Source organism: Erpetoichthys calabaricus, chromosome 1, assembly GCF_900747795.2.
Source record: "Erpetoichthys calabaricus chromosome 1, fErpCal1.3, whole genome shotgun sequence".
NCBI classification, from domain to species: Eukaryota; Metazoa; Chordata; class Cladistia; order Polypteriformes; family Polypteridae; genus Erpetoichthys; species Erpetoichthys calabaricus.
Window position 1 is genome coordinate 198,021,509 of NC_041394.2, and position 25,573 is coordinate 198,047,081.

Consider the following 25,573-nt stretch of genomic DNA (forward strand, 5'->3'; position numbering starts at 1 on the left):
CAGTGCTCAACTTTTTCTTCCTTTGTATGAAAAACTGAACATTTCACTGTCCAGCATTTGTTATTGAATCCGAAGTCCATATAGCAACCTTCATGAAACTGTCGAGAAACACAGCCAAATCTGTGTCTTATAAATACATTTAATAATTAATGTGCGGCGAAGTAAACAACCACAATCTTCTTTTACGATACTTAACTGTAGTATGAATACTAGCCACTGCACCACCTGATCAAACTGTTTGGGTTCCCCCAAATGCTGACACCGGATGAGAAAGCATGTCGCCAGGAATTCAATCATGAGAATGTGGACCTTCTTAGAGAAAATCCCAAGAGTCCATGAAATGGAAGCATAAGGAGTCCCAAAACCCCCAATACATTTTGTGCATAGCAGTCAGTCTAAAAAGTCATGGCAACAGTTTTCTGGGATACACATTGTGTTCTGCTGTTTCAATTCAACCATCATTGGAGAAGCCTACACTTCCAGAATGAAGTCATTACATGAGGCCATCAAACACAAGCGCCATGGGGAAACCGTCAGTAGGCATGTTGGTGCTTCATTCACATCAATGCACCACACCACAAATCTCAAAAATCAAAGCCTGCTGTCAGGGAAAATAAAGCTTCGCTATCCACCATACAGTCCAGGTCTGCCCCATCCACCCATGATTATTTTCTCTTTAAAAACCTGAAGAAATTACGATGTGGACAGCAATTTCTTGATGGTAATGACCTCAAGTAGGTGATAACGGGCTGTCTAGAGGATCAAGATGAATCCTTCTGTTCTGAAAGGATTAAATCACTGGAAGCAAAGTGAACCAAATGTGTTCAAGTCAAGGGGAACTGCATTGTGAAGAGGTGGGTTTGATCATAATATTTTATTTTTATAGTCAGGTAAATTAGTGAACACCCCTCACACCTGTAGAAACTTGTACTAGATTTGGCTTTGCATGCAAAATTAACTTGAATAGTCAAACAATTAGATACAAATCTAAAATTAGATCAATTAGGTCATTTTTAGCTGCAGTACAAACATGGACTAAGCTAATGGGAGAAAAAAGCAGTGACAACTCAGAGCCAGCACTTGCAGATCAGGTTTCCTGAATGCTGTAAATAATATATGCACTAGACTCTGCAAATGTCCATATAAACTGTGCACTAATAAGAACACAAAATAAAAATAAATGCACATGCAAACAAAATAAAGTTTCTATTTATGCTTTATAAACAAAAAGCAAATTACTGAGTTTGTCACAGCTTGACTTTGAGGTTAAAACTGCCATATTCTCTTCTCTCTTGAAAAAAATAAAGATGCTTGAATGATTCAGGTGTGTATAAAATAATTACAGATGTAATTATATTTACAATTCTATAATAATGTACATTTTCTTTTAGGTTTTAAGGTGCTTGAAAATAAAAAAAAAAAAACCTATATAGTTCTCAAGTCGCACCCCCCCCCCCCCCCCCAAGAATGCTTAAGTCTAGATGTAAGCAAAACATTTTAGCTCATAATGTGCTGTCGTAACTATGCACACCCATTTCTACTGTTTTTCTGTTCCAAAAGATCTGAGGTTTCATACTCCTATAATATCTGCCCTTAGCATTTCAACAAACAGGCTTACACTAAGAACTGGTGACATTAGAAGTTATATATAAAGACACTTTGACAAAGTTTTACAAGTGACAGCAAACGTTCCTCTGATATCACCAGTATTCACAGATGACAGCTATTTGCAATTAGTTAATGATGCACTGTTAATACTGAATCCGTAGTTTTTTAAGCAAAGAGGCAAATTGTACTGAAAGAAGCAACTTTATGATTTTTTTTACATAAATCTAGCAAATGAAAACATCAGACCCATCTATACATATAAAACAAACCTTTTGGACTCAACTTTTTTCAATGCGTAGCAAAATGGATTTGAATAAAACTGCATGAAGCACACTAATAAAATTATTTATTTGTTGAAATTAACTTATTTAATGAAGTATGTTGAAACTGTAAGGGCGTAGAAAACTGGTGCATACCTCTAATCAGTCATAAACCTGTTTAACTGAGTTAAACACTAACATAACCTAAACAACCACCTATAGTATTTGTTCAGTTGCAAAGTATAACAAAACCCTGAAAGTTTCACTTACAGACTGTAACGTATACAGCCATGAAATTTTCTCAAATTTTTGGTACCCTGTCATGTCCAGTGACAAACAAGCAGTGAAATAATATTTAATTTATTTGAACATGTCAGCTTCATCAGCTGCACATAAACTCAGCAGCTGAAAGACATTCTTTAATGATCTCTCCAATACAAAAATCTCTTTCACTTTTGATTTTATGATCGCTGCTGTTATGTTGTAAGTTGGTTAAGTTTACATTAAGTTTTCTGTTGTTTCATAGTCTATCTTTTAATTGTACTGTCATTATACTCTGATGCTGGATGACTTCTGAGGACATGTATACTTACCTTCCACAATACTTGTACATTCTGAACCACAACAGCTACTCAGACCTATCCATATGTTGACATAGAATACTGACCTCTAGTGGCCTTTAAGAGTAGAATTAAAATTTAAAACAACTAATATATATTTTATTTTTCCAATTCATCACAGGTAGAACTTAAAAATAACTTAAAAGGGTGATTCGTGGAATTTTATCCAATAGTGCAGTAGAAAACAGTCAAGACTCAAAAATGGGCACTAAAAGGACATTTAATCATAAAATGTATAATAATATTTAAATCTTCAAATTGTAATGAGGCTTAATATAAAATATGTATTAGTTGTTAGAAGTAAAAATGCATAATCACAAATATGAATCAAAACTATTGAAAATTTAAAAGGAAATTTTACTACATAGATCTTACCTCCGCTGCTACATTGCCCAATGTATCCAGGCCCAGCTGCCTTAATGAAATGAAGTTACAGTGAGCACACAATAAAAGGAATCTGAGACAGGTTCGATTAGCTGCCAAAAGTTTAACATTTCCTTCCTCAAAGGAGAGGTTTCTAAGGATAACAGCAATCTGAAGCACCCGCTGTCCTTCAATGTCATTAATGCCAACATTTCGGGGAGGGTGGAAAAGGGAATCCCAGCCAGTGTCTTTACTCGTACCATCTATTAAAATAAAACATGAACAAATAAACAATCAAACAAATAAATGTGAAAAACTAACAGTTTAAGTAGGAACATATTCAATGCATTACTGCAAAGCTTAAAAACCTTGTGATTTGCTGCTTTTGTCTGCAATGAGGTCCCGTACTTCTGTATCTTCTACTATGTCCTTCCAGAACTAGAGGAGAAGAGAAAGTAGGAAAAGAAAAGTTTACAATATTTTAAACTCCCAAAAACTGAAAAATTAATTCTAATTTAAAATGACAAAAGATTAACAAAATTTTAATGACTATAGGACAACATGCATTAAAAAAAAAAAAAAATATAAAAAAAAAAATAAAAATATATATATATATATATATATATATTACTGGATATGAAGCAAATTTGCTGGATGAAGTCCATCCTGGCAGCATTAGGGACAAAGCCGGAACCAAACCAGGTTGAGACACTAACTCGACACAGGTTTCACTGATGTACTCACACAAGACAAATGTAGAGGGTTCAAGGCCTAAGCTAAATATGGATGGCACGCCATTCTACAGGGCACACAAATCCACAAAGAAAACCACACTTTTTTCACCCTGAGTGAGTTACGGCTAACCAATCAACCTAATAAGGATGTCTTTTGGATGTTGGTGGAAAATTGGAGCACCAAGAAAAAAAAGGAGAATACAGTAATCCCTCGCTACATCGTGCTTCGACTTTCGGGGCTTCACTCTATCGTGGATTTTATATGTAAGCATATCTAAATATATAACGCGGATTTTTCGCTGCTTCGCGGGTTTCTGCGGACAATGGGTCTTTTTACTTCTGGTACATGCTTCCTCAGTTGGTCTGCCCAGTTGATTTCATACAAGGGACGCTATTGGCAGATGACTGAGAAGCTACCTAATCAGAGCACACAGCTGAAGTTCCTGTGTGCGGATTGGCTCAGCGACGGAGTGCTGCATTAACCAGGAAGTCTCATCTCACTCATTCAGCATTAACGTGCTCCTGCTGCTGCTTCAGGGGCCGTGTCCAAGCGCCAACAGAAGATGCAAATGACTGCAGAAAAGGTAAAAGTTTTGGATATGTTGAAGGAAGGGAACAGCTACACCGCTGCAGGACACCATTACGGCATCAATGAGTCCACGATTCTTTTTATTTAAAAAGGAGGAAAAGCATATAAGATCTACAGCCGCAGTGTACTTTAACCAGGGCGCAAAACGAGTTGCAAGTGGACGTGATAAGGCAGTAGTCTGGATGGAATCTGCTTTAGGGATTTGGATTGAAGACTGCCAGAAGAAGAACAATGGCGATGCTACACAATCGCCTGAAGTGGCTCCTTTAGAAGAGCTGAAACGCTCTCCTTTGTTGTGCAGTAAAATTAAACTCATCGTTATCGGACAAGTCATCGTGTCATTGTTGGTGACTAACCATAATTAATTATCTATGTACAGTACTTATTACATGTACATAGTTTAGTGTCACTGTACACACATTTTACTGTATACAATTTTTCTTGCATTGTACGTATTTATTGCTGGTGGCCTGTCTGTCGTAATGGCTGTAACATATGTGATATCGGAGATGCTCGATATCTTTAAAATAATATTTAGGTTTTACTGTATATAAACTGTGTTTACATACATAATTTCAACGAATCTTACCTAATATCTAATAGAATACAAAGGGTTTATGCTGTATAATTGTGCGGGAAATGTTTATAATAGTGTGGGAGAGTTTATAAGGGCTTAAAATATATAAAAAGAACCATATGAACATATGAATCCTACTTCGCAGATTTTCACCTTTCGCGGGGGGTTCTGGAACGCAACCCCTGCGATGGAGGAGGGATTACTGTACACAAACAAATACTGACTTTTCAAATCTGATAAATCCCACTTCTATTGAAAAAAAAAAAAAAAACAGTTAAAGCTCCTGACATTTCAAACACTAAATCTTGCACATATTACATTTCTGTTTAAAATGTAAAAACTTAATTCATCAGCAAATAGGAAGACAACATAAGGAAAAGTACATTACCATTTAAAAATTATTTTACAAAACAAAAATTCATTTTGAAATGCATTACTCTAATCCAGCAGCTCTATTGCCTCACAGAAACAGGTTTGATACCAATGATTTTATTTCATAATATACAAAAACTATAAACAAATTATGTGTTATTTAAACTGCTGCTGAAATAATTAATACTGTTAATCCAGAATTTAAATAAACAGACTCATGGAAGTTGGGATTCAATTGTTAAACTTTGGTGGTGCAGCACACTTTATAATGTTTGGGACAAAAACACATTTTTTTCCTTGATTAACCCCTATGTTCCACAGTTTAAAATTACGAATCAAACTATTCAGATGTGAGTAAAGTACACATTGCAGACATTTCGGTCACACAATGTAGAAATGACAACAACTTTTATACATGGTCCTTCTATTTCAGGGAACATGGTCCTTCTATTTCAGGGAACCATGATGTTTGGGACAATTGGCGTCATAGGTGTTTGCGTTTCCTTAGGTGTGTTTCATTACAGCAGGTATAAGACAGGTTTACTTCTACCTACATACTTCAATTTGGAGTCTGTAGTTGCCATTGTTCAACATGAGGACAAAAGCTATGCCAATAAAAGTCAAAGAAGCCTTTTTGAAGCTGAAAACGAGAATAAAACCATTAGTGACATCAGTAAAACCTTAGGATTGCTTAAATCAACTGTCTAGAATATCAGTAAGAGGAAAGAATGCAACAGTGAGCCGAGTAATCGCAAAATGAATGGTAGATCAAAGAAGGCCTCCACTGTTGAAGAGAGAAGAATCCTCACTATGGTAAAGAAAAAGCCCCAAACCCCTATCGGTCAGAACAGAAACAATATTCAGGAAGGAGATGTGGATGTGTCAGAGACTTCATAAATAGAAGTCCAGAGGCCACACTGCAGGATGCAAACCACTAGTTAGCCACAAAAACAGGATGGCCAGATTATAGTTTGTGAAAAAGTACTTAAAACTGCAGAAAGTCTGAGAATTCTGGAAAAAGGTCATGTAGACAGACAAGACAAAGATGAACCTGTATCAGAGTCATGACAAACTTTGGAGACAAAAAGGAACTGCCCAATATTCAAAACATTTCACCTTATCATGGAGTTGTGTGGTGGGGGGGAGGGGGGTTGCTACGGCTTGGGCATGTATGGCTTGAACAGGTACTGACACACTCCTCTTCATTGATGATGTAACTGTTGATGACAGTGAGACAATGAATTCTGAGGTGTACAGAAATATCTCATCTGCCCGAGTTCTAGCAAATGCCTCCAAACTCATTGTTCACCCTACAAGATAATGATCCTAAACATACTAGTAAGGCAACACAGGAGTTTTTAAAAAATGAAATTGCAATTGAAGTTGAAATTGCCAACCAATCACCTGATTTAAATCCAACAGAACATGCCTGCTATATGCGGAGTAGAAAACTTAAGGGGACAAGCCTCTGAAACAAACAGGTGCTAAAGATGGCTACAATAGAATCTTGGCAGAGCATTACTAGAGAAGATACTCAACACCTAATGATGTCTGTGAATCAAAGACTTCAAGTAGTCATTACATGCAAGGGATATGCAACAAAGTACCAAATATGACTGCTTCAATATAATGATCATTGCTATGTCCTAAACATTCTGGTGCCCTGAAATGGGGGGACCACGCTGTGATCTATGTGAATACCCTTAAATTAAAGTCTGCAATGTGCGCTTTATGTCTGAATTGTTTAATTTGTAATTTTAAACTGACAAGAAGTGGGGTAAATCAAGGAAAAAAATGTGTCTTTGTCCCAAGCATTATGCAAGGTACTGTATGCAATGATGATCGGGTAGTAGAATCTTTTCCAGAAATTGTTTCAATGGTCTATAGATGGTCTACCATGTATGGGGGTAAAGGAATGGTTCCCAAGCTTCAGAAAAATACAGTGATTAGACTAGTGTTTAATAACAACAGATACATGGAAACTAATTATCTATGTCAAACACTTTCTATTGTAGAATTCACTCTTTTCAGATGCATACCACCGCACCTACTAACCAGCAAGTGGCATTTAAGGTGCACTGATCCATTTATGACTTTACTTAGGATTTCTGCAGTGGCTTCAGAACAACACAGACACATCTGATGATTGAAAAGTTGACAGAGCATGGGGTTTATTCAAAACAAATTTGAAGCACAATGAGCAAATGAGATTTAACTCAAATGTATCATGCTTAAAAATGTTTAAAAGAAGAGGGTCAGAAGGTTTTGTATTGCATCTAGTATTGTTAATTTGTGCATAAATGACTCCTGAGGTATAGTGATGAAACTGCAATAGCAACTGCTTCTTAAAATTCGGCATCTCCTCTCAAGAAAAAGCTAGGCATTAAATTTTACTAAATGGTACATTAATAAAAAATACAGTGTGAGCTTTCTGACTTTTTTTCTTTTCCTAAGACCATATTATACATATTTAAATGATTTGCACGTTGGAAATAACTATATATTTTATACTTTATCCTACTGGTATCATTGTTCTTTAATAAATACCACATTGCTTTTTAAAATTTCTATAATTTGTCTTTATATCTAGAGTGACTGAAGTAATAAGGTAAATATTTAGAGCACCTGGAGAACTAAGGAAGTGCCATATGATCTGAACTGCAAGGTTTTGTCAGGCTATCCAATAGTGAACAGTACGTAAAGCAAGACATTCACTGGTTGTTAATAGCTATACTATAGCTATGTCTGAACATATTCTTGGAGACCAAAAGTAATATTTAGGTCTCAGAAACATCTAAGCCACTGTACATTGTTTGTGCCGAAGATAAGGCTCTTTAAGTGCTAGAGAGTGGCACATCATTCACACAGCATTTATGTGATTAAAGTATTACAGAGTGGTGTATATGTCATTCATATGGCACTTTTGTGGTTAAGGTCTATGTTGGGGCTGGGCAATATATCAAGATTTTAAAATATACTGGGATATAAATAGAGTGGGATATGGATTGAGGAGGTATCGTTTATATCTAGTTTAAATAAAGTTTTGGTTTCAGTTCTACTACTGCAGTTATGAAGCATTTGCCACCAGAAACACTTAAACCAATTCAGAGGACATTTCAAGCTTCATTTACCCATGCCTCGCCTAATGAAAAGAAAAGTGCGAAGTGTCACATGTCACTGAGGCAGTTGCTTACGGCATAACAAAAAAGATATACATCCCATCTCAACAGTGGAAAAGTATGGTTTTACAAGACTGACCAAGGCTCTTAACCCGCGATGCAACTTGCCCAGTCGTAATTACTTTGCAAGAGACGCACTGCCTAACACATATATTCAAGTTAGATGTACCCTTACCGAACTGATTGTTAAATTAAAACATTTTGCATTGACAATCGATATATGGTCAAACCACACCTGTGAGCCATATTTAAGTGTGAATATTCATTTCATTGAAGAATGGGAGATCAAACGTGTGTATCAGCAAACTAGCTATTTCCATGAAAACCACACTGGGGAGCACATAGCTGAAGCTCTGCAAGACACTCTCACAAACTGAAAGCTGGATGAAAAGAGGCTCCTTTCTGTTACAACCGACAATAGGAGCAACATTATCAAAACGTGAGGCAAAGAATGCAGTGCTTTAGGAATCAACTTTATCTGGTAATTGGGAAGTGCAAGTTTTAAAAACATTAACGTTAACTGCTTAAGTGTTATATTTATAAAAGCCAAAATTAGGCAGTAACATTGAGTTTTAAACTGCTTGCCTTTACAATGAATTATGTTAGTTAAACACCTTATTTCACAAAGTGAAGTTTAAATTAGCTACAGCATAAAATGTAAAATGACCTTAGGCTAGACTTTTTTTTTTTTTTAAGTGAAATTTGTTTTAAAGATTTATTAATAAAAACAAGTAAGAGACAGTTTATAGATTTATAGTTATTATAATATTTATATTTATTATTTTAACTGTAATGTAGGCTGAAGTTTCATATAATTTTAAATTCCCTTAGGCCTACCATTTTCGGCTTACATTTAAGCATTTTATTTACATTTACACTATGTTCTTAACCTGAAAGCAGATACAGTAGTATCTGTAAATTGATGCTGGCAGTTTATTTGTATTCCAAGTTATGTGGAAAAATTACAATGTGATTTCAGGGGAGTTTAAAGAGTTTTTTTGGCTAACTTAAATAACTGGAACACCAATAGTTTTTAGATTAGCATATATTTTTATAACATGTACTGAAAAAGTAAGAGTGATTATACGTGATATTCCTTCTGTGATTGTTGTACAATTCTTTGTAGGAGATTTGGGTAGCAACATACAATGTGTGCGAGTGTGCGTATGTGATTAAGTACATGTGTCAGTATTTAAAAATAGCAGTATTCAAATCATGTTTTTGCCCAGTGATTAAGTCACCCCATTCAAGGCTCACTACCAAATTACATCGGTCCTTCCATTTGCATAAAGAAAGCCCACTGGTTATTCTCCCATTTGTATACTTCATTGGGTCTGCCTTGTCTATAGATGCACTGAATGCATGCTGCTTCACTTGCTCCATTCACAATGTGCTAGCTACCCCACATGAAATAGATTCTGGTGCTGCACTAAGTATTCCAATCTGTGAGAAAACTGCAGAGCTTTATCAGGCGAGTTACTTTATGTTTTTTGAGCTGCCTGAAATTATGGAACGCCAACAGATTGTGGACAGTTTTACACTGAAACACTATTTTGTGATATTTGTATTTACAAGTGGTGAACCTTTTATTTTCAATGTGACATGGTTTTACATAAGAAAATAAAACCTTAAAAAAAGGAAATTATGGTGACAAAAATGCCTCGACCAATAAATCATTAAAACAACTGCCACATAACTCCACAGTTAAGTGATCATCGACCACCTGAAGGACAACTTTAAAAATGAGTACTATAGAGTATTCCTGGATAAGTCAGAGATAAAGGTAGTCTAAATGCATAAATTATAAAAAATGATGCACAAGTATTTTTCTGTATCGGTGGATGTTTTTATTTTGCAGGTGTGGAAACTATGTCAAAACTACTCAGACACTAACGTGCAAACAAGGAGATGACTTGTGAGAAAAATCACAAAGATGCCAACAACCAGTTTAAAAGAGCTACCGCGTTGAGTAGCTGGGCCTGGATCTAGAGTTCTGCATAAAACTGACTTGTGTAGATAGGACAAAGCAAGCAATTACTCAAAAACAGCAATGAGAAAACTGATCTGAGCTTTACCAGAAAGTATGTATTTGTAACAAAGATGCAACATGGGAAAACGTTTTGTGTTCAGTTGTATGAAATATAGGTGGGACAATTATTATGTTCCTCACAGCTCAAAAATACTGTACCTACAGTGCGTATTAATGTTTTAATATTGTGGATAGGGCTGCTTTTTATCAACAGCGACTGGGTATCATGTTAAAATGTAAAAAAAAGAATGGATACAAGCAAATGCTGTTTCAGTAGGCTTACAATAATCCTCTAACACCGAAGCTCTGAATTACAGTTCTCTTCTTTACAGGGTCAACTTTGTAAAATAATCTATCCGCCAAAAATGTACAAATGAACTATCTTGCACTTCTTTAATCCAACGTTAAACAAATAAAAAAAAACTCAAACTATCAGAACCCCAACAGACAACTTGCTTCTCAGAAGTCCCACAGGAATGCAAAACAACTAATACCAAGTATATAAATAATTATTTCTATACAAGTAAACCAAGTCTCTTTATATAAATAAAACAAATATTAAGATTGTCACCTTTACAAAATCCCGAGAGGTTTTCTCTTTCCATTCAGATCCAAAAACAGCAGAAAAACTTCCAAACGCTGTAATTGGTAAAAGACACAAATTAAATAATATAAAAAGTAATTCTATATATAAAACACACAATTAACACAATCTTAGTTTTTCCCCATCTTTTTACTAATATAAGAACTTACATTCAGCTACTTTACAAATCAGAGGCAAAAAGTATAACCTACTTGAGCATACTAGTATCAGGTTCTTGCTTACATAATAATATGATTTCACACTTTTTATATACTATTTTGTCATTTTTAAGCTTTAGATTAATTTTTGTGGATAAAAACATTTCTTCAAAAATCAACTAATAATTTAATACATGGATACTTAATAATTGATTGCTCAAGTTATCAAAAACGGTTCTATTTGGAAAATGGAAAGATGTATTTTAACTGTATTTTCAGGCAAGTCTGTTTCAGTGATCTACACAAAACAATTTAAACAGTCACTTTAAATATTCACTTGAAAACTAAAAACATTATTCACAATAAAATTACATGTTTCTTATACCTGCAATGGAGAGTCACAGTCTGCTGATTTTTGTTCCTAATTACATAGCAATGCTTTTTGGACAAAGAATGTAAAAAATATGTTTGAAGACTTCCACATGGCATTGCGTATCTGTGTAATAAAAGGGCTCACTGCTGAAGTATTCAAGCAAGCTTTCAGCTCTATGATCACCAGGTGTGTATTGCAACATAATATTTACCAGAAACTAATAATTATATTTGAAATTACGCTCATTAAATGTTTATAGTACATAACTGAATTCTGTAATCTTGCACTAGTGATCATCTAAAACACACACTAACATTTGCTTTTTATCCATTAACTGAAAAGAAAATGCCTTTATTGGTACAACAATATGCTTTGTACTGCCAAGGTACCAATAATATTAAGTAATTATGTTATTTCTTAGGAATATATTTTTTCCTCTTTAGGACAATCTAACATTTGTTGCTCAATCTATTCTAAGCACACACAACCTGGTGTTCTCTATACTAGAGAGCTTCTGTCTACAACTAGTAACTTTAACATGGTGCATATTCCCAATTACTATTCATTAGAAGTGGGACAAAAGAAAGAGCATTTCTGTCAATCACAGTTAACAGTCACAGCTCCATTCCGGGTAGGTGGATGTCCAATTCTTTTCACTGAGGCAATTTTGATAACCAGTATGTCTTCATTATTTTTTAAAATTACAAAATAACTAAGATAATAATAAGACACATTTTATATTTTACAAAACTTACTGTCATCAAAAACTCCTGCATGTGCTAGTAATAAGGTGATAAGTTTAGGATCTTTATCAAGCTGCATAACATGCTTGCTTTCGTTTGAAAGAAGTGTGCAAACATTAATGGCAAAATCCACTTCATTAGGGAGCCCAGATAAAAGTGAAAGCACCAGTTTGTTGTAATCACATCGTGTGACAAACTCCAATGAGAGTCCATAGCTTTGGCGAAGATAATCTAAAAACAACAAAAAATGAGAAGAAGCATATATCAAACAATTGTTTTACATAAAAAATATAAACAAAATATTACTTAAAGTTCAAGATGAATTACTGGATTTAGTTTACAAAATTAAATATCAACGCATTCACTAATGTGGTCATAAATAACACTTTACCTTTTTGGCTTTTTAACTACAAAATTGACAGATTATTCATTATAAAATTAATTTATCCAGTCTTAAGGACACAAGTTTCTTAGTAAAAAGTCAATCATATAAAATTAAGTCAAAAAGCTGTTGTTAACGTATACAAAACTGTATATGGCTCCTAAACTTTTGTTTGTTAAACTATGATTTAAAGGGTCTGATATAAAAGAAATGCCCTTACAGGCACTGGCTTAAGAAAATTAAAAAATGATAAAAGGATAAACCAATTCATTAAGGTATTGACATATAGCTTTCACAATGAAGATGCTGCAGTAAAGACAACACGTTATGTGAATTAAAACAGCATCCATATGCTATTCTTGATACCACTTGTTTGGCTGGAACACAATATCAAGAATGGCACGTCAGGTACTGTGTGATATCAAAAAATCACCCATGTGATAAATCTACTGTCTCCCCAAATAAGTCATTGTAGGCAGATTTACAGTATAGTGAGGTCACTGCATCATGACACATGACATACTAAAGGAATGCTTCACTCCAAAATGGGAGAATGGATAAACGTTTGGGAAGAGAGGGATGGTCAGCCCTGTCTTTTAACAGGTTTCTGTTAGACCATCAGACAATGATATCTGCAGAAAGAACCACCACAAAACACTTACGTGATGTGGGAATTGTGATGGTAGAATTTTTTTTAATTAAATCACAGTAAATTTCATCCTGTCCTCAACAACTTAACATAGAGCTACTCCAAATTATTCATGCATTTTACAGCATCTTTCTCACAGATTTTGCAAACATGGTTAATCCAGGAGAAAAAAAACACCATTTTCAAAACCAGGCACTATCATATGTTTTCTATCTGCAATGTGTCTGGGTATAATTTCTCTCTATTATAAAAAAAAACAAAATCTTGCGACGAGACGTGAACTTCTGAAGAGAGACGGGAGAGACACTTTTCTTCCTGTGACACGGTCAAGTCATGTCATACTGACATCCATTGGAAGCATGTTCCCGTGAGACGGTGACCTAGGCAAGGAAAGTAATAATCAGCCCAGAACAAGTGGAACTGAAATCCTTGCAGGTCCAAACGGGGTCAGAAATAAAAGACACAGTAAAAGATGTTCAAAAACATTGGCGCCATACACATGCAGAGCAGGTTACAGATTATGAAAGCAGTGGAATTCGAAAGACGTCTGTAAAGGTCGCAGCTAATTGTCTCTTTATTAAATCGAATCAAGCTAAAATTACAACTGAACATATGCAAGGTCTCATCGATCACGTTCGAAATTCAAATATCAATAGTTCAGACAAATTCAAAATAGGTAAAGCAGTAATATTACCATCATCATATCAAGGTAGTCCAAGAGCATTGCAATATCATGATGCAATGGCAATCTCCAGAACCATCGGCCAGCCAGATTTATTTCTTACAATGACGTGCAATCCACAATGGCAAAGAAATCCACGGCTTCTTGAGAACAATGCCACCGGCTACATCGCCTCTGGATATTCCCACTTTCGTAAGTTGATTGTTTTATCAGAAACTCTTATTTTTATTGAATGAACTCAAAATGGTGTTCGGGCAAAAAGGAGATCTTGATATGCCTTTCGTATTAAAAAGTTTACAGTTTCCCATGAGAATAGCTTTTGCTATGACTATTAACAAATCACAAGGACAAACATTTGAAAAAGTCGGTTTATTTATAAGAGACAAAGAAATGATATTTACTCACAGCCAGCTATACGTTGCATTATCATGCTGTAAGACCAAACAAGGAATCAAAATTCAATGCGATCTTGAAGAAAAGTTCATTCCAAATACTGTTTTTACAGAAGTTTTAAAATAAAAAGTGAAAATAATGCATATGTAACAATTCCCATGAAAAAAGCGAAGCAAGCAGGGGGCGCAGGTTAAGGGTATCTTTGAAACCAACTGGACACTGGTCTAATGTGAAGGACGCATCTTATCCATCAGGAGTGTGATCGTGAGAGGGCAGGATCTCAGCTGCTGCTTCAGTGGTGAATATTCAGACAGTCAATTGATTGTCTACACCACATACCCGGTTGACTTTGAGTTTGCCATCTTCAGTATGGATTTAATACTGGTATTCTCTAGTACCAGGCACTCTTTTGGCCATAGAGAATTGCATTCTCTGCTCAGCAACGATAGGACATTGCCATTTGATATGAAAAAAGTTTGACATTTTTGATAACTTGCTGATTGAAAACTCAATGATTACCATTATTGACACATGGTGCATTCAGACTATGCTTAGGAAAGGAAATAAACATGAAAGATTTGCATAAGAAATGTAAGGTTTGTGTTTTGAGAAAGAAGGGACAATGTAGAATAAATGAAAAAAACATTTGGATTTGAGAGGTCTGTTGTTCAAACCCTGATACAGTAACTTTTCTGTTTGTTGCTTATTCAGAAAGCCTACATAGTTATCTGAATAAGGAAAAAAAATCAAACGTCTGTTGGTTACAAATATGTTTCTAAGGCCTAAACATAGCTAAGCCAAAACCCCAAATTAAATTTTGGTCAATTTCAAGGGGCTCCTTTGACAATGTAACCTGGACCAAATGTTTTAATTTTGTTATATACCATACCAATTAATATACCATCCAAAAGTCTGAGCCTGCTTGGTCGTTTAGTTCTTGAGATATGGACTTGTGAAATTTGATGAAAAAATGAGGACGGATAAAATCAACACCCTCCTCCCCTTGGCAAATTGGCTTTATCTTGGAAAGTATTGATCTTGCAACACCTGTAATTTTTCCAGAATTTTTTGAGTTCTAAGTGTGTGGGCCATTGGTTGATTTGACATGGAATGACCCTAATACTCTATAGGTGTAGAATAAGTATGTTTTAATATTAACTTGTGGAATTGGATAATAGTAGCTTTATTGGTGTCAAAGACAAGCACACTATGTGCTGATGTACCTCAATGTTTATTGCCCCATGTTCATAGGAAAGTCATTTTTGGTACCTCCTTTCTTTGCAGATTTTTCCCAGTTCAGAAAAAAAGAAAAAAAATTGCAACACTTTTACTATAAGGAATATAAGTATTTTAATAAATTTGTGTTAAATTAATTTCATATACTCTTTTTTTTTTTTATACATAATCTCCATCAACATCAATAGCTTTCCACCAGCAACAAGCAAGAATACACATCCTTCTCTTTCACCAGACTAAACATTGTATTTGGACCTGTTTCTTCCCTTTAATAACCTACCATCACTCACAGTTCTTTTCTCCTTGACAAAACCTCAGAGAGGATGAAATGTTAAGGTGCAAGATCTGGGCTTTACCAGAGATTTGGGATTGTTTCTTGTACATTCAAATTTGGGCATGGCTAGATATTCTTGTGCTAAAAGACAGTATTAAAATCACTTTTGAATAGTCTAAGGCATCAAAAATGTGTTCACACTTTCTTTGGAAACTGATAACTCAGATGAAAGCATTCTGGTTATATTCTGTTTATCAGAAAATTGAACGTGCAACAATGAATTCAACTTCGCATTTCTCTGGACCTCTAAGTTGTGAATCTGCACATGTTTTTAATGGCCTGTGAATATTCATTACCAATTCCTCCTCTGTCGCATGAAATGTATTAACAGTTTAAGATGTAAGAAAGAGGACCCTTTTGAGTAGTAGAATAATGAATTTACCGCACATACTGCATGACATCACCAGAGAAATTGATAAAGCAGTACATGTCACGAACTGCCTGTTTACATAGTGGGGTTGTGGCAATTTTATGCAAAGAAAATAAAATCACAAAATCACTTACAACTGAACAAAAACATAACATACAGGTCTTTTTCTTAGTGCTGCTAGAGGCTACTACAATTACCAACTACAGTATCTCACAAAATTGAGTAAACCCCTCATATTTTTGTAAATATTTTATCTTTTCATGGGACAACACTGAAGATATGAAACTTTGATACAATGTAAAGTAGTCAGTGTACAGCTTGTATAACAGTGTAAATTTGCTGTCCCTTCAAAATAACTCAACAAAAAGCCATTAATGTCTAAACTGCTGGCAACAAAAGTGAGTACACCCCTAAGTGAAAAATGTCCAAATTGTGCCCAAAGTGTAGATGCTCAATAGGGTTTAGGTCTGTGGAGACATATGCTTGGCTAGTCCAGCACCTTTACCCTCAGTGTCTTTAGCAAGGCAGTGGTCATCTTGGAGGTGTGTTTGGGGTCGTAATCATGTTGGAATACTGCTCTGCAGCCCAGTTTCCAAAGGGAGGGGATCATTCTCTGCTTCAGTATGTCACAGTACATGTTGGCAATCATGGTTCCCTCAATGAACTGTAGCTCCCCAGTGCCGGCAGCACTCATGCAGCCTCAAACCATGACACTCCCACCACCATGCTTGACTGTAGGCAAGACAAACTTGTCTTTGTACTCCTCACCTGGTTGCTGCCAAACACGCTTGACACCATCTGAACCAAGTAAGTTTATCTTGGTCTCATCAGACCACAGGACATGGTTCCAGTAATCCATGTCCTCAGTCTGCTTGTTTTCAGCAAACTGTTTGCAGGCTTTCTTGTGCATCATCTTTAGAAGAGGCTTCCTTCTGGGACAGCAGCCATGTAGACCAATTTGATGCAGCGTGCGGCATATGGTCTGAGCACTGACAGGTGCTCCAACTCATCTCAATACACTGATAAGAGCTTTTATATGAGGACAACACAGAGAAAATTAAAGTGAACAACCACTTTCTGATGATTCTACCCACAAAAATAATTGTTTCAAGTAGTTCTAAAAGCCACTATCAAAGCTACACTACATCATGGATGTCATCTATTGCCAGGTGTCTTTAACATACATGAGGAGTATTTTAATGTTTAATGTTGATGGTTTTGACAGATGGAATGGTATAGTGTCTTGGGAAGGAAAATAATCTAAGATATGCTGACAACACAATGATAATGGCAACTGGTGAGAAAGAACTGTCTAAGATAATAAACATACTTCAATTGGCATGCAGAGTATTTGGGCCTTAAAATCACCACACTCTCAAGTCTCTTTCCTTCAACTCGCTCCGATGGCCATCTTCTTCCTCCGTCCACTTCACTGCTCAACAAGCCTTCGACTCCGCTCTTTCTCACAGCCATCAGCTTGGTCACTGCTGCCTGCAGTTCTCACATCCGTCTCTCTCAAACCAGAAATCACTCTTTCCACAATTCAGAAAACACAAAACAATCCCCACTCTAGCACTAACCCATTCCCCCTTTCATTCCAGCCATGCTGCAGCTGGTGCCTGCTGATTAGTGAACGGTGCTGCAATTGGTTCATGAGCCAGTGTTTGCTTTCATATTTGCTTTTCAGTGCACTGGCCTGGGCTAAAAGGTTGCAATAAAACCATAAACTAAACAATTAAAACAATAACTTTACTCCCTAACCTCCATCTTACAGCAATATAACAGTAGCAACTGAGGACATCCAAAGAAAAGAGGTGCAGTTGTTCGCAATTAAATCAACAATGAGCACAAGGTAGGAAACAGTCATGAACATGGTGCCAGTCTATTAACACAGTGAAAACACACAAAGAGCACTCCTTCAGAGACACAGGCAAAGCCATATGCTCCCTGCTGGGAATTATGTAGTGAAAAGGAGAGGGATGCAGCACTAAATCTCTACTTTAAATAAGAGCACAACAGAGTACACTGAAAAAGCGGATTGCTACATAAACTGTAGACGCTTTTGTTAACATTTGGTTTATTTTAAATTAGTAAAGGATTGGTTTGAATCCTACCGGGCAGGGAGAAAATTCTTTGTTAGTTGTGGTAATTACAACTCAAAGACACATGATATCCTATATGGTGTTCCACAAGGCTCTATCCTGGGTCCGCTGCTCTTCTCAATCTACATGCTTCCATTAGGTCAGATTATCTCAGGGCACAACGTGAGCTACCACAGCTATGCTGATGACACACAGCTGTATTTATCAATTACACCTGATGACCCCGATTCTCTTGATTCACTAACACAATGTCTAACTTGTATATCAGAATGGATGAATAGTAACTTTCTCAAGTTAAATAAAGAGAAAACTGAAATCTTAGTGATTGGCAATAATGGATGCAATGAGGCTATTAGAAATAAACTGGATGCATTAGGATTAAAAGTCAACACAGAGGTAAAAAGCTTAGGGGTAACTATTGACTGTAATCTAAATTTTAAATCACATATTAATCAGATCACTAGGACAGCATTTTTTCACTTAAGAAACATAGCAAAAGTTAGACCTCTTATAACACTGAAAGATGCTGAGAAAATAGTTCACATTTTCAGTCGACTAGATTACTGTAACGCACTCCTCTCAGGACTACCCAAAAAAGACATAAATCGTTTGCAACTAGTGCAGAATGTAGCTGCTAGAATCCTAACCAGAAAAGAAAATCCAAGCACATCTCTCCAGTTTTGATGTCACTACACTGGTTACCTGTGTCATTCAGGATTGACTTTAAAATTTAGCTTATGGTTTATAAAGCCTTAAATAATCTCGCCCCATCTTATATATCGGAATGTCTGACGTCTTGTATTCCAAATCGTAACCTCAGATCCTCAACTGAGTGTCTTCTTAGAATTCCAAGAGCAAAACTTAAAAGAAGGGGTGAGGCGGCCTTCTGCTGTTATGCATCTAAAATCCACAATAGCCTGCCAGTAGGAATTCGCCAGGCTAATACAGTGGAGCACTTTAAAAAACTGCTGAAAACATTATTTTAACATGGCCTTTTCATAACTTTACTGTAATTTAAATCCTGATACTCTGTATATCCAATTCATTATAATAACTATTCATGGTGGCTTGAAAATCTGTACTAACCCCTACTCTCTCTTCTGTTTCCTTTTCCGGTGTCCTTTTGGTGGTGGCTTGTGCCACCACCATCTACTCAAAGCACCGTGATGTTCCAACAATGATGGATGGATTAAAAGTCAGAAGTCTGTATGACCATCAGCATCAAGTGACTCCGTGAGAACCCTAACTACAAAGAGGACTATTTCATTTATGTTAGGTAGAATGCCCAGAGGGGACTGGGCTGTCTTGTGGCCTGGAACCCCTACAGATTTTATTTTTTTCTCCAGCTTTCTGGAGTTTTTTTTTTGTTTTTTCTGTCCACCCTGGCCATCGGACCTTACTCCTTTTCTATGTTAACTAATGTCTTATTTTAATTTCTTATTTTGTCCTTTATTGTTCTTTTCTTCATTATGTAAAGCACTTTGAGCTACTTTTTGTATGAAAATGTGCTATATAAATAAATGTTGTTGTTGTAAAGCATGTAACTTATTTCTATATAAGAAGTGCTTTCTTTGATGTTTGATAGAGGCTGATATTGCCTTCGACACTCAAACATAAATGTTCATCTTATGTAGATAGCATTTATCAACCATATACTAGATGAAGATTTCATTAAACTGTTAAATATCTTGTGCCAACTACTGTATTGTGAAGTTACTGAAGGTTCAGCAAATAGTATTGACAAAGAAACTTGACATTTATGAATTGTTTTACCAACTTTCGAAAGTTAATGGACCCACAAAGAACTACCTCCTCCATACAAACTGAGAGTACACCTCCACTATCCTATTCTCTCTAGTAAAAGTGGAGCTATTTAACACCACCAAACAAATAATCACATTCAGAGAAATTTTAAATTTCTAAAACTGCTTAATTTTATTATGAGTCTATGCTGTCTAATCAAGTTACATTGGGTACAATCCAGGAATGTAATCTGCACAGGATGCTAGATCATCCCAATGCCCACTCATACACATACCCACTTAGATGCAATTCAGTCTTGGCAGTTAACCCAACACTCAAGTATCAAGGATGGGAAAGCCAGACTGGAGTACCTGGAGTAAAACTAATGCAAACTGAAACTGTGCAAACATGAAACACGGACATCACACAGACACAGACTGACATGTATAGGACTGGCTACACAAGGTAGCAGTGCTAACCACTGCACCAACATGACCTGCCACAATAATGTGGCCTAAAATAAAGGCAATGGTTTCTAAATTATAATACATACTTTGTAGTCTTCTTTCAGCTTTCACCAAAGCCCAGGACAACAATCCTGCACAGAGGATGAAGAAAATGTGCAAACTCCACATTTATAGAGATTGGGCTGGGACTTTCAAATGCTTTACATCTGATGGTGCTAGAATTAACAACCACATCAAATAAGATCTCAAAGTTTAAGACAAAAAAAAGCACATTTTTTAAAATTTACACATGATCACACACAAATCAGAAAACAATCCTGGATAGGGCAACAGTCTATCATGGGGAATGATTTTAAAAACAGAAATGCCGAACCCAGTGAGAACACACACCACAGTAGCATTTCATTCCCAAACATGTATAATCAAATTAAGGGCTATGGAGGGCCAGGGCCTGTCCATGCATCATTGTGTGAAAGTCAGCTTAGACTGGACCCCAGTTGATTACAGGGCCAACTAAGGCACACACCAATACTGTCCACTTGATTCGTAAATCAACCTAACGTTCATGTGTTTGGGAGGAAAACGCACATTTGCATGGACAGAATGTGCACATTCCACATGTATAGCAATTGAATCTGTAACCTAAACCAAGAGTACTTAACCAAGAAGGCAGCAGTGCCATCTACTGATTCTCCCACACACAGTGTGATGTGAAGGCAGCACCTCTGGAACTGTAGCAGGCGCTATATTGTTCTCCTATTATCAGCTCTGACCACTCCATAAATGGTTACAATGTGAAGGATTACAGTCAGTCCCCTTATAAAGTTTAAAACTACCCAGCCCATTTACTGCTATTTAGTACAATGTCTTATTTCAACCACTTTAAAAATAATACGTATGTGAAGTATATCATTGGATCACTTCATAGATAATCATGTTATTTCACAGTCATACTGCTTGCTTGTTGTTGAAAGCATCACTAACTCAAAAGGTGAAAGACACTCTCTAAATAATTAAGTACATAAACAGATAAATGGATAAGTTAATAAATATATATACATACACACTTTGGTCTGAACACACACTTGAATGACTGTAAAGCGAGAATATCCAAAAGAAAGAAAAGTACTGACTTGGCAGTCACAAGCAAAGTGAGGCATTATGTAGAAGTATTCCTGCTGGTATGACGGAGCTGCAGTAGCGTTTCTTGACACACTTGAGCTAAATAATTTGGTTGAAAGTACTCAGCGTTAGTGTGTCAGATTGAGAATATACAGTATTTTTCATAATGGTACACATTTTTGTTTTAATTCTCTGCTTTGCTACTACCTCCAGGGTGTCCACAGTTAGTGATATAACTGAACTTGCCCTTTTAATGAGCTAGTTGATTCAGTGCCCTCTCTTGAAGTGATGTTACTACCGGAGAGTTATAAAAGATGTGAAAGGACATCACTTTCCACATTAAAGGAATGCAGTCTGCTAAGGAAAAAAACCCTGCTCTGCCCTTTCTTAGACCAGTCCAACCTGTCATTAATATGGACCCCGAAGCACTTGTAGGAGTGGACCACCTCTACATCTACTTCTTGAATAGTGACTGGACATAGAGGGTCTTTGGTGTGGCAAACAGTCAATAACTGGTTCTTTGGTTTTGCTGATGTTAAGATGTAGACAATTCTCTTTACGCGAAACAAACTTTTCCACCTGACTTGTATACTATGCCTCATCTTCTTCATTAATACACCCCCTACAAGTGCAGAATCATCTAAGAATTTCTGCAAGTGACGTGACCTGGTGTTCTATTTATAGTATGAGGTATACAGAGTAAAGTGAAAAGGAGACAGGACTATTCCTTGTGGAGCTCCAGTGTTGCTCACATCCGTATCAGAAACACAGTCCTTGAGTCTCACAAACTGCAGTCTGCCCAACAGACGGTCAGTCATCCAGGACACCATATGCTCATCCACTTGCATATCTCGGAGTTTACCCCTTAACAGAGAAGGCTGGATGGTACTGAAGGTGCTAGAGAAATCAAACACGTAACTCACACAGTGCTACCAGCTTTGTCCAGTTGAGAATAAGCCATGTAGAGCAGATCGATAAATGTATCTATCCTCCACTACAATCTTTGTCTGATAGGCAAACTGCAGTGGGGTCCAGGTGGTCTAACATAAGAGGGTTCATATAGTCCAGAACCAGCCTCTCAAAAGTGTGCATGATATGAGACGCAAGTGCCACTGGTCTGTAGTCATTAGGTGAAGAGATGCCTGCCTTCTTTGTTCTTTGGAACAGGAACAATGCAGGATGTTTGTCAAAGTGGTACTTTCTGAAGTCTTACGGAGAGATTGAACTGGTCCATAAGAACACCACAAAGCTGGTCTGCACAGGTCTTAAGAACTCGAGGACTGACTCCATGTAGTCCCATAGCCTTTCCTGTGTGTAGCTTCCTCAGTTGTCTCCTTACTTGGTCTTCAGTTATGGACAGTCCACAATGATGGTGAGAGGTGGACATGTCACTGGCTATTCCAGCTGACATGTTAGGAGTTGGAGGCTGGTCATTGGAAGAAGGTGGCAGTGGGAGGGAAAATCTATTAAAAAAAACGTGTTTAGGGCATTAGCTCTGTCCACATCCCCTTTAACACTAGAATTATCAGAGCCTACGAAAAAACTCGTAGATCCGGCCCACCTTAAATCGCTTCTTAAAACCGTTCTCACCTCTCCGCCAGCGTCTTTTGTCATCTAAATGTACTGATAAAGACATTCTGCAAGCAGCTGGCTATTCCATCCCCCCACCGACTTAGAATGTAAACGAACTTCTACCAGCTCATGCCTGATTGATTATCTGGGAGTGAAGTGGAGTTTTAGAGTGGAAATAATAGATTGTTATTTGGAACACTCGCATTTCATATGTGTTGCATTTCTACAGTAATCTGTGTAAACACATTGTTAAAACAGAAACGTTTTTTATATTCTAGTAGCAAATGACAAAATGTAGGCATAAACTATACAATGTATGAAGCCTGAAGTCCAAATATCAAAGAAACACTTTCACAAAAGGTACAAAAAAAGCCGCCTTAGTGTGTGACATTGACACTCCTTAGCTCTCACTGTTTCCGTGGCGCAATGGTATCAGTCACTGACTGGGAATCAAAAGCTCATGAGTTCGATCCTGCATAACTCCCTTTTGAGAAGTGTTCTTATTTTCACTATTTTAGAATAAAAAGATACATTTGATTTCAGTCTGTAACAGCCGGTGTAATTTATGATATTTGTAAAGGTTAGCTTTGTTTATTTTTTTTTTTAAATTCACTTTTCATTGTCTCAGTCGCGTTCAGGATCCTTCCCTACCAACCCCCCCCAAAAAATCTGACACTGCTGTTTTCACAAAAAGACGCGCTATAGCTCTGCAGTGTATCACGATACATACGACCGCTTGTTTTTTTTCCCCCTCAATATTGCCAGTCCCCACGTGTTGCTGTATGCGGTTTCTTTTGTACTCCAGGACATGCAGAGGAAAGCATAGTAAAGAGCAGTAACTTCAGCGCTATATGCAATCATCAGACACTCCCCATCTGACACTGCTGTTTTCACATAAAGACGCGCTAAAGCTCTGCAGTGTACTTGTGACTGCATTGTCGTACCAATGCTTGCGAACTGAAGTGTCTGCATGCACTTTTCGTGGCATTATACGTGTATTTTTTGAGCATGTCCATGTCGCTCAAACACAGGAACATATGTTGATGTAAAAGTATAACAAAACAAGTGCTTATTTTATTCAAGTCTATAACCGAATAAAAAAGAAAGCAAGTTATAGTAGGCGGTTGATATGACAGCTTGCGTGGTGGAATGCTAAGAACTGCTGATTTCCATTCCGTGCTATATAACTGTTAACATTTGAATCTGATGATTGCCTATAGCGCTGTCTTATTCAGTGTGCGCAAGAACATGCAGGTGGCCAGTTGCTGCGTGCTACAATGCATATTTTAAAAAAAGAAAGAGACAAATATATGTGACGTTTTGAAGAAATCATTTTAAGACGCGAACAGTACCAATCAGAAAACATCGTCGAAGTAATGCAATATTATTTGAAAACAAACAGTGTCAGATCGGGTGTGAAGTTATACTGGCGCTGTTTGAGTCAGATCAGAAGCTGAATAAGATGAAAAAGCTCCTGTTCTGACTCTAAGTAAAAAAACATGAATTAATCAACAGAAATAACCGCGATTGACATTTGAAAGGTAACGATTTACAGTGCATACCAATTTATAAATTTAATGTCTGTTTGAGGGGAAAAAAAACAACACTTTCTCCAAACCTGGGAATCGAACTCACGTCTCTGTAGCACGGTAGGGTTGCTGTGCCCCAAGTCAGCAAACCGCAGCGTTAAGCCACGGAAGCTGTTGTATCATCCTTGAACCTTTTGTGAAAGTGTTTATTTGATGTTTGGACTTCAGGCTTCACAGATTCTATAGTTTATGCCTACATTTTGTAATATTTATTACTAAAATATGAAAATGTTTCTGTTTTAGCAATATGTTTACACAGATTACTGTAGAAACGGAACACGCATGAAATGCATGCATTCCAAATAGCGATCTATTATTTCCATTCTAAAACTCCAGCAGTTCAGTCACTCCCAGATAATCAAACAAGGCATGAGCTGGGAAAACTTAGTGAACGTTCTGCGACGGTGGGGGATGGAATAGCCGGCTGCTCGCTGCTCCTCCTAATCGGCACATTTAGAAGACAAAAGAGAGGTGAGAACGGTTTTAAGGTGGGCCGGATCTACGAGTTTTTTTCGTAGACTCTGGTAATTCTAGTGTTAAGCACATGAGCCCTGGATTGCATGAGTCCAATAAGTCCATTTCAGACATCCTTAAATGTATTCTGAGTGAGTTCATTTTCTATTTTAGCTTTGTAAGCTTCTTTACCGTCACTCAGTTTTTCCTTTAGCACACGTTCAAAGTCTCTGTCACCGGATTTGAATGCTCTACTTTTCTCATTCAGGAGACCTTTAAGCTCATTAGTAA

At 36.8% G+C, this 25,573-nt stretch overlaps 1 protein-coding gene across 1 annotated transcript in view; it reads right to left on the reverse strand.

Annotated features, from left to right (window-relative positions):
- arid2 (AT rich interactive domain 2 (ARID, RFX-like)) overlaps positions 1 to 25,573 on the reverse strand; it is a 183,628-nt gene that overhangs the window by 68,972 nt on the left and 89,083 nt on the right. Inside the window, exons 5-8 of the mRNA XM_028810674.2 lie at positions 12,201 to 12,419; positions 10,903 to 10,970; positions 3,220 to 3,289; positions 2,864 to 3,114 (exon numbers count right to left, since the gene is read on the reverse strand). Of these exons, the coding sequence (XP_028666507.1) occupies positions 2,864 to 3,114; positions 3,220 to 3,289; positions 10,903 to 10,970; positions 12,201 to 12,419 (608 nt within the window). The remainder of the gene's footprint in view (positions 1 to 2,863; positions 3,115 to 3,219; positions 3,290 to 10,902; positions 10,971 to 12,200; positions 12,420 to 25,573) is intronic.